The 10,302-nt window shown below is 36.2% G+C and overlaps 1 protein-coding gene across 1 annotated transcript; it reads right to left on the bottom strand.

Annotated features, from left to right (window-relative positions):
• Positions 1–4,966: 4,966 nt before the first annotated feature.
• LOC128132351 (uncharacterized) lies at positions 4,967–9,741 on the bottom strand. The gene is made up of 6 exons (XM_052768873.1): positions 8,991–9,741; positions 8,318–8,940; positions 7,615–7,876; positions 6,548–7,193; positions 5,645–6,415; positions 4,967–5,491 (listed from the first exon to the last, which is right to left on the bottom strand). The coding sequence occupies exons 1-6, from the start codon at positions 9,739–9,741 to the stop codon at positions 5,077–5,079; spliced, it is 3,468 nt and encodes a 1,155-aa protein (XP_052624833.1). The 3' UTR covers positions 4,967–5,076.
• Between the last annotated feature and the right edge of the window lie 561 nt (positions 9,742–10,302).

Below are 10,302 nucleotides of genomic sequence, written 5' to 3'. Positions count from 1 at the left end.
AAATCACAAATTGTATTCTTTTGTAAAATATGTTTGAAAACCTTAGAAAATCTTTCATAAATCAGTTTAGAATGAATCTAGTTAAAACAGTATAAGTAAGAGTTTTGAAACAATTGAAAACCATTATAGTGTCCTACTCGGTAAAACAGTATATAGTGGTAAAATCTTGTGCATGCGGGTTATCAATCACATGTGATTGATATGATAACTGGCATGTTTAACTTGTATTCCCCCCCCCCTATAAAACATGTAAAAACATTTAAAAGGTTCATTCAGGGGTATGAACTCACTTGGTGTAAGTAGGTCCGATGAAGGTGTCGTCTGGGCGCTCGGTGTCACGCAAGGACTCGAACACACACAATGACCTATTTAACATATGATAACATATGTTCACATACAATTAGTAGATTAATACTAATTTAAACAAATATACGTGCTCACAGGAGCGGAAAACACTTTGGTTAAGTGTTTGGGTGACCCGGGTAACGTCTAAAGGTGCATATGGCTTAGGAATGGAGTTTACTCTCCAAGAGTAAACCCTTATCACATAGTTTACGGCCTAGGGACTACTCACCATGAGTTTACGGCCGTAAACTCATGGTGATGGGTTCTATGGTGTTTTAAGGCTTCTAGCTTGTTCATGGGATTATTCTAAGTACTTTTCTAAAAAGGCATGAGTGGGTTTAAGGCTTCTAAGGGCACCTTATAGGAGTTTACGGCCTAGGGACACTCCTATGGGAGTTTACGGCCGTAAACTCTCATTCTTTGAGTTAAGTGAAGTTTTAAGCCCCTATTACCTTTCTAGCAATTTCTAATGGAGTGTGATGCCATTTTGGGGGATTAAAACCATCATTTGGATGTGTTTTGGGGAGTTTACGGCCTAGACACTTGCTTGGGCCGTAAACTCCTTTTTATCCCTCCATTTCTTGTGTTTAAGCCCTTGTTTCAATCCTAGTATTTTATGGCAAATGTCTAAGGCCATTTGGGGGGCAAAAACCACACTTTTGGCACATTTAGGGGTGTTTACGGCCTTGGTATACACCTGGGCCGTAAACTCCTTTTTCCCTTTCATTTCATTGTGTTTAATTGTGCTAAACCCAAAATACTAAGTCCCTAAATTATGTATGAAGCCTAAGGGTGATTTGGGAATGTTTTTGGGGCATTTTGACAAGGTTTTGAGGGGTTTACGGCCTAAGCATGTGCTTGGGCCGTAAACTCTCATTTATGCCCTAAATCATTGTGTTTTGATGTTTAAACACTCCTAGGCAATTCCCTTAATTTATTTCCAAGCCTATAGGGACAAGTTTGGGGTCTTTTGGCCTTGTTTAAGGGGTTTACGGCCTAAGAAGGAGCTTAGGCCGTAAACTCCATTCTAACAGCTTCTAAGTCCGAATTTTGGGCTATAAACATGAATCAATATGTTTAGAATAAGCTAGGGTAAACGGACTTACAATTTGGAAGCGTTTGGTTGCGGATTTGGGGCGAAAACGGGTCTAGAGAGAGAGTATAGAGAGAGACTGTAAAAAGTCTCCAATGGACTCCACTCACCTTTATATAGGTTTCCGAGTCGGGGCTCAGTGGAATTCTACCCGATACTGCCGTTAAACGGGGCTTTAGGTCGCACCCGATTTAGTGGTCGTAATATTAAAACTCAACATTTTCCAAATAAATGGATATGTGTGTTAAGTGCTTTTATTTTCTTTTACCACGACTTAACGGCATAAAAGGGGCAAACAAATGGAATGTTTATTGAATTGACGACCTCTAATTAATGGAACTTTTATAAACTGGAATATTCCGTTAACGGTAACGAGGAAAACGTAACGGAACAACTTGGGTTGTCACATCAAGAACTAAACAATGTTCTTCAAATATTTACTAAATTTCGAAGACCACTTTTATTAACGTACTCAAGAATTAAACAATGCTTATTGAACTAAATTTCATAGACTTTTAATGTAGAACTAAAGAATTAAACAATGCTCATCAAAGATTTGCTAAATTGCGAACACTACTTCTTTTATGGAACTCAATAAACAATGCATATAGAAGCTTTGCTAAATTGCATAGACTTCTAATGTGGAACTCAAGAATGAAACAATGCTCGTCAAAGCTTTGCATAAATTACATACACTTCTATTGTGGAACTCAAAACTTAAACAATTCTCATAAAAAAATTGCTAAATTGCGAAGACTACTTCTATTGTGGAACTCAAGAATTAAACAATGCTCATCAAAGCTTTGCTAAATTGCATAGACTTCTAATGTGGAACCGAAGAATGAAACAATGCTCATCAAAGCATTGCTTAAATTACGTAGACTTCTATTGAGGAACTCAAGAATTAAACAATGCTCATCAAAGCTTTGCTAAATTGCGAAGACTACTTCTATTGTGGAACTCAAGAATTAAACAACGCTTATTAAATCTTTGCTAAATTGCATAGACTTCTAATGTGGAAGTCAAGAATGAAACAATGCTCATCAAACCTTTGCATAAATTGCATACACATCTATTGTGGAACTCAAGACTTATACAATTCTCATCAAAGCTTTGCTAAATTGCAAACACTGCTGCTATTGTGGAACTCAAGAATTAAACAATGGTTATCAATGCTTTGACTAAATTGCATAGACTTATATTGTGGAACTAAAAAATCAAATAATGTTCGTCAAAGCTTTGCTTAATTGCGAATTCTAATTCTATTATTGATGCAAACCCACAGCTGTCAACAAAGGATCCAAATCAAATGCCAGATGGACCAGTTACGAGGGCACGAGCTAAAACATTCAAAGAGGCTTTAAATGGATTGGTTAGAGAAGTTTGTACTCAAGAAAGTGTATGGAGACCCATTGGACCCAATCAAAGTTGGATTACCATAATTCAAGTCCAAGAGTGATTTACAAGATACAATAAGAGCCTTTATAAGCCCATTTCATTTTTTTTCTATATTTTTATGTAATTTTCGTTTTTATATATCCTAAATAAGTGTTGGGGAGATAAAAGGGTCTTAGGTTACATGAACCTTGTGATAAACCATGTCTAGGTTCATAGTTTTAAACTTGGGGGTTAAATGCCTTAAATTAAAGACACTTCTTTAATTCATGGCTCTTTAGGTGCTCTTCCCACACTATAAAAACATGGTATTTGTATCCATTTGAAATCAATCAAGTTTTGAATACAATTTGTGAGTTTTTAACTCTTTTTTCGTTCTTTGTGAACTTTAGAACTTATCAGGTTTTCATAGCTTGTGGCGTTCAAACTTATCAATCAATTTGGTGGGTTGATTGTGGCGTTTTATACCAAGGTTCTTGTCTCTTTATAGACAACGGGTCGCGGTTTCCACCTTTGTTTTACAATTCTGTAACCAAAAGAACGATCGGGCGAAACGTGTTCAAACCTCAATTTTGGGTGAGATCACATCATTTGGTATCAGAGCCAGATCTATTGGTTTGCATATCCTTTTTTTTTGTTTTTTTTATCTTTCTTATTCTCGATTACATGGAATTCAAGATACACGTATTGGTAATGGGTCTTGTCACAGGTTGGCATGGTTCTTACTAGTGTTTATTGAATCTCTAAGTTTTCCTCTCCTCGTCTATATTTCTTTTTATTGAATCAAGATACAAGTATTAATAGTGGGTCATATCACAAGTTGGTGTGGTTCTTATTATTGGGTTTTGGTTCAAGTTTTCTTATTTTTTTTCTTGTATTTGTTGAAAAGAAAAATCGATGAAAAAGAATGTTCGGAAAAAATAGAATGAAAAAGAAAAGAAAAAAATGTGAAGAAAGAAGATGAAGAGAAAAGAAAAAAAGAAAGAAAGGGAAAATGAAAAAAAAAGAGAGAAAGAATAAAATTCCAAGTACAACTTTTTTTTTTGCATGATGAACCATCTTGAAAAAAAGGAGAATGATATGAGATGATTCGAGTACAAACAAAATGCTCAACATTATTTAGATTCGAGGTCGAATCATCTTCAAGGAAAGGGGAATGATATGATTCATCTAATAACATTGTGAAAATGGACAACTTGCAAAGGCACGAGCTATAAAGCATTCAATAAGGCTTTAAACGGGCTGATTAGAGAAGTTTGTACTCAAGAAAGTGCATGAAGACCCATTTGACCCGATTATGGTTGGATTACCATAATTCAAGTCCAAGAAAGATTTACAAGACCCAATAAGAGCCATTAACAAGTCCATTTCGAATTTTTATAATTTAATTATGTAATTTTCGTTTTTATTCTCCTAAATAAGTTAGTAGGAGTTGTAAGAGTCATATGTTACTTGAACCCTGCTCATAAGTATGTCTAGATTCATAGTTTTAAGTCATGGAATTTAATGCCTTAAAGTTGATTGAATTAAAGTTGCATCTTTAATTCATGACTTTTGAGGTGTCTCCAAATCGCATATAAATAGGTTGCTTATGTTCTCATTTTAATCAATCAAGTTTGGAATAAAAACAATGTGAGTTTTATACTCTTTGTCGTTCTTTTTGGAACTTTAGGAACTTATCAAGTTATGTAACTTGTGGCGTTCAAAACTTATCAATCAACTTGGTGGGTTGGTTGTGGCGTTTCTATACCAAGGTTCTTGTCTCTTTATAGGCAATGGGTCGCGGTTTCCACCATCACATTACAACAACCAATAGAACGATCGGGCAAAGTGTGTTCAAACCTATTTTTCGCAATCAACCCACCAAATTGATTGATAAGTTTGAACGCCACAAGCTATGAAAACCTGATAAGTTCTAAAGTTCACAAAGAACGAAAAAAGAGTTAAAAACTCACAAATTGTATTCAAAACTTGATTGATTTCAAATGGATACAAATACCACGTTTTTATAGTGTGGGAAGAGCACCTAAAGAGCCATGAATTAAAGAAGTGTCTTTAATTTAAGGCATTTAACCCCCAAGTTTAAAACTATGAACCTAGACATGGTTTATCACAAGCTTCATGTAACCTAAGACCCTTTTATCTCCCCAACACTTATTTAGGATATATAAAAACGAAAATTACATAAAAATATAGAAAAAAAACGAAATGGGCTTATAAAGGCTCTTATTGTATCTTGTAAATCACTCTTGGACTTGAATTATGGTAATCCAACTTTGATTGGGTCCAATGGGTCTCCATACACTTTCTTGAGTACAAACTTCTCTAACCAATCCATTTAAAGCCTCTTTGAATGTTTTAGCTCGTGCCCTCGTAACTGGTCCATCTGGCATTTGATTTGGATCCTTTGTTGATAGCTGTGGGTTTGCATCATTCCCCTCCTCTTGAAAAGGATTTGTCCTCAAATCAGAACCTACATCAAAAGGAGCTAGATCAGTTACATTGAAAGTTGCACTAACATTATACTCACCCGGCAGGTCCAATTTGTATGCATTGTCATTGATACGCTCTAAAACTTGGAAAGGACCGTCCCCTCTTGGAAGCAATTTTGAACGTCGTTGGGCTGGAAATCGTTCTTTTCTCATATGTAACCAAACCCAATCACCCGGTTCAAAAATCATCTTGCGTCGCCCTTTATTCGCTTGTTTTGAATATTGCTCCGTTCTTCTTTCTATATTTAGTCTTGCTTTCTCATGTATCTGTTTCACAAATTCAGCCTTTTTGTTTCCATCTAAGTTAACCTGCTCAGAAAAAGGCAAAGGTGATAAATCCAAAGGAGTTAAAGGATTAAAACCGTATACAATTTCAAATGGTGACATTTTTGTAGCAGAATGAGTGGCACGATTGTATGCAAACTCAACATGTGGCAAACAATCCTCCCATGTTTTGATGTTCTTCTTTATTAAAGCCCTCAACAAGGTGGACAAGGTCCTATTCACCATTTCTGTTTGACCATCCGTTTGTGGGTGGCAAGTTGTTGAAAACAAGAGTTTTGTCCCTAATTTTGCCCATAAAGTTTTCCAAAAATAACTCAAAAACTTAGAATCCCGATCTGAGACAATGGTTTTTGGCATTCCATGCAACCTGACAATTTCTCTAAAAAACAAATCAGCAATGTGAGATGCATCATTAGTTTTATTGCACGCAATAAAATGAGCCATTTTAGAAAACCTATCAACAATCACAAAAATAGAGTCCTTTCCACTTTTGGATCTTGGTAGACCCAACACGAAGTCCATTGAAATATCAACCCATGGTTCACATGGTATTGGAAGTGGAGTATATAAACCATGATGTTGAACCTTGGATTTGGCTTGCTTGCACACAATACAATTATTGCAAATTCTTCCAACATCCACCTTCATTTTTGGCCAAAAGAAATGTTCCTGCAAAGTAGATAATGTTTTTGCGATCCCAAAATGTCCCATAAGGCCTCCACTATGTGCTTCTCTAACTAAAAGCTCACGCAAGGAAGATTTAGGAATGCAAAGTCTTGATTCTTTGAACAAAAAACCATTATGTAAGAAAAACTTTTCAAAAGAGCATTGTTCACAAGCTTGGTAAATCTGCCCAAAATCAACGTCATTGTGGTATAATTCCTTGATTTGTTCAAATCCTAGAATTTTGAAATCTAGAGAAGAAAGTAGAGAGTGTCTACGTGACAAAGCATCAGCCACAACATTTTCCTTACCTTTCTTGTATCGGATGACATAAGGAAATGTCTCAATGAACTCCATCCACCTAGCATGTCTTTTGTTTAATTTGTGTTGTCCTTTTAGAAACTTTAAGGACTCATGATCTGAATGAATTACAAATTCTTTAGCCCACAGATAATGTTGCCATGTTTTCAATGCTCGGACCAAAGAATAAAGCTCTTTGTCATAAGTTGGGTAATTTAAAGTTGCCCCACTTAATTTTTCACTGAAATATGCCAAAGGTTTACCCTCTTGCATCAAAACAGCACCAATTCCAATTCCTGATGCATCACATTCAATTTCAAATGTTTTGTCAAAATTAGGCAAAGACAACAAAGGAGCATGAGTTAAGTGAAACTTGAGTTGTTGAAAAGCATGCTCTTGTTCTTTGCCCCATTTAAACCCAACATTCTTTTTGATGATTTCTGTAAGTGGTGATGCTAAAGTGCTAAAATGTTTGACAAACCGGCGATAAAAACTTGCCAGGCCATGAAAACTTCTAACTTCACTTATAGTCTTTGGAGTTGGCCAATCTTGGATGACTTTTACCTTTTCTTCATCAACAGCCACTCCTTGGGAGCTCACCACATACCCAAGGAAAACAACTTGGTCAGTACAAAAGGTACACTTCTTCAAGTTAGCATATAGCCTTTCTTTCCTAAGCACACTCAAAACACATGTCAGATGCTCAAGGTGATCTTTTGGACACTTTGAATAAATCAAAATATCATCGAAGTAAACAACCACAAATTTGCCAATATATTCACGCAAAACATGGTTTCATTAATCTCATGAAGGTACTAGGAGCATTAGTTAGGCCAAAAGGCATTACTAACCATTCATATAAACCATGTTTTGTTTTAAAAGCTGTTTTCCACTCATCACCATCTTTCATGCGAATTTGGTGATACCCGCTTTTTAAATCAATTTTGGAAAAAAGTTTTGCTCCATACAACTCATCAAGCATATCATCGAGTCGGGGAATGGGATGACGATACTTTACCGTAATATTGTTGATGGCACGACAATCTACGCACATTCTCCAAGAACCATCCTTCTTTGGCACCAACAAGACTGGAACGACACAAGGGCTCATACTTTCTTGAACCAATCCCTTTGCAAGTAACTCTTCAACTTGCCTTTGTAGCTCCTTGGTTTCTTCAGGGCTTGTTCTATAGGCTGGTTTGTTGGGAATAGACGCCCCAGGCATAAAGTCAATTTGGTGTTCAATCCCACGAATTGGTGGCAATCCATTTGGAACATCTTCAGCAAACAAGTCTCCAAATTCCTGCAAGAGAGTGGTAACATCGCTCGGAAGAGTTCCGGCTGAAATGTTAGTGGCTATTGGAGCTTCTTTGAACAAAAGAAGCACAAAATGCATTTCTGATTTAAAAGCTTCTTTTATCTCACTTTTTTTTGCCAGTGCAATATATTTATTTTCCTTTTTTTCTTTCCCTCTTGTTTTCATGTTTTCTTTGTTTTTTTCACTCTCTTTTTTTTGTTCACTTTCTTTTTTTTTGTTCATTTTCTTCTGTTTTCTCACTCATTTTTTTTTTTGTTCATCATCTTTTTTTTTCTCACTCTCTTTTTTTCCTTCGCTCTCTTTTTTCGCATCTTGTTGAAGTTTTACTTGATCTTGGTAAACTTGAATTGGTGACATTGGTACAAGAGTTACCGGTTTTGTTTTGTAAACAAAAGTGTATTTGTTAGTGAAACCGTCGTGACTTACGTGTCTATCATATTGCCATGGTCTACCTAGCAGCAAGTGAGTGGCTTGCATAGGAACAACATCACACAACACCTCGTCTTCATATCTTCCAATCCGAAATGAAACCATCACCTGTTTTGTAACTCGCACCTCACCACTATCATTGAGCCATTGAAGTTTGTATGGTTTTTGATGCTTCATCGTGGGTATACCTAACTTTTCAACCATGGAAGTACTTGCAACGTTAGTACAACTCCCACCATCAATTATAACACTACATACCTTGCCATGAACATAGCAACGAGTATGAAATATATTCTCCCTTTGGGCATCGTCTCCCTCCTTGGATTGAATGTTTAGAGCTCGTCTTGCAACCAACAAATCACCTTGAACAGCCACCTCTTCATCATCACTACAATCTTCCGGTGAAACTATAGAATCTGATTCATCCGTTTCGATCTTGCCATTTTCTCTAACCACCATGGTAAGCTTATTTGGACATTGACTTGCAATATGACCCCTTCCTTGACACTTGAAACACTTTATGTCACGATTCCTAAAAGTAGAAGAATCAGTTTTTCCTTTTGAAGAGTTTGTTGTTTTAGGATCAGATTTGGAATTAGAAGAAGAAGTAGGTGTATTTTCTGATTTTTTGAAGTACTAGCCTTCCAAGTGTTATTTCGAGACCCGCCACCTCTTTTTAATTGTTTTTCAATTTTAACAGCCAAATGGACCATGTCTTCAATTTCAACATAATGTTGCATCTCAACGCGATCACGAATTTCAAGATTTAAGCCATTTAAGAATCTGGCCATGGTTGCCTCAGGATCCTCCTCAATATTGGCACGAACCATCATAACCTCCATTTCTTTGAAGTAATCATCAACACACTTGCTGCCTTGTTTTAAGCTTTGAAGTTTATTGTGGAGATCACGAAAGTAATGACTTGGCACAAACCGTCTTCGCATGACACTCTTCATTTCATCCCATGTCTCAATAGGCCTTTCTCCATTTCTCCGTCTAGTGATTAGAAGTTGATCCCACCATGTTAGTGCATAATCAGAAAACTCAACTACGACTAGTTTTACCTTCTTACGGTTGGAATATTCATGACAATCAAATATGAACTCCATTTTTGTCTCCCATTCAATGTACGCGTCCGGGTCTGATTTGCCTTTGAAAGAAGGAACTTTCATTTTAATAGAACTTAAATTGTCATCTCTTCGTGACCTCCTTCTATTTGGTCGCCTTTCAGGTTCCCAACCATCATCCTCCTCTTCCCCGTTAGAAAACTGTGATGATGCTCGAGATCGAGTTCTTTGTACTTGTGCCTCCATTCGGTCCATTCTTTCATGTACTTGGTTAAATTCATTTGTCATCAAACCTCGCATCTCATCCATCATAGCTTGAACTTGAAGGTTTGGTGGGGGGTTTTGATCACCCATCTTATATTTCTGCCAAAAATAATAATAATAATAATAATAATAATAATTTACTTCCTCCCAACACTCACTCATGTGTTTCGCTCAAAAATAGTTCACTTGCAAAGGCACGAGCTATAAAGCATTCAATAAGGCTTTAAACGGGCTGATTAGAGAAGTTTGTACTCAAGAAAGTGCATGAAGACCCATTTGACCCGATTAAGGTTGGATTACCATAAGTCCAAGAAAGATTTACAAGACCCAATAAGAGCCATTAACAAGCCCATTTCGAATTTTTATAATTTAATTATGTAATTTTCGTTTTTATTCTCCTAAATAAGTTAGTAGGAGTTGTAAGAGTCATATGTTACTTGAACCCTGCTCATAAGTATGTCTAGATTCATAGTTTTAAGTCATGGAATTTAATGCCTTAAAGTTGATTGAATTAAAGTTGCATCTTTAATTCATGACTTTTGAGGTGTCTCCAAATCGCATATAAATAGGTTGCTTATGTTCTCATTTTAATCAATCAAGTTTGGAATAAAAACAATGTGAGTTTTATACTCTTTGTCGTTCTTTTTGGAA

Source organism: Lactuca sativa, chromosome 2 (genome assembly GCF_002870075.4).
Source record: "Lactuca sativa cultivar Salinas chromosome 2, Lsat_Salinas_v11, whole genome shotgun sequence".
In the NCBI taxonomy this organism is placed as follows: domain Eukaryota; kingdom Viridiplantae; phylum Streptophyta; class Magnoliopsida; order Asterales; family Asteraceae; genus Lactuca; species Lactuca sativa.
Note: the sequence above shows the minus strand (reverse complement) of the source record. Positions and strands in the feature narration are given on the sequence as shown.

Bases quoted from the DNA above. Each gene is read 5' to 3' on its own strand.
- LOC128132351 (XM_052768873.1), bottom strand. From the start codon at position 9,741: ATGGGTGATCAAAACCCCCCACCAAACCTTCAAGTTCAAGCTATGATG. The intron at 7,877-8,317 runs GTAAGTCACGAC...ACTCTCTTGCAG, and splicing joins CATGGCAATATGATAGACAC to GAATTTGGAGACTTGTTTGC. The intron at 5,492-5,644 runs TTCTGAGCAGGT...ACCGGGTGATTG, and splicing joins GATTTATCACCTTTGCCTTT to GGTTTGGTTACATATGAGAA.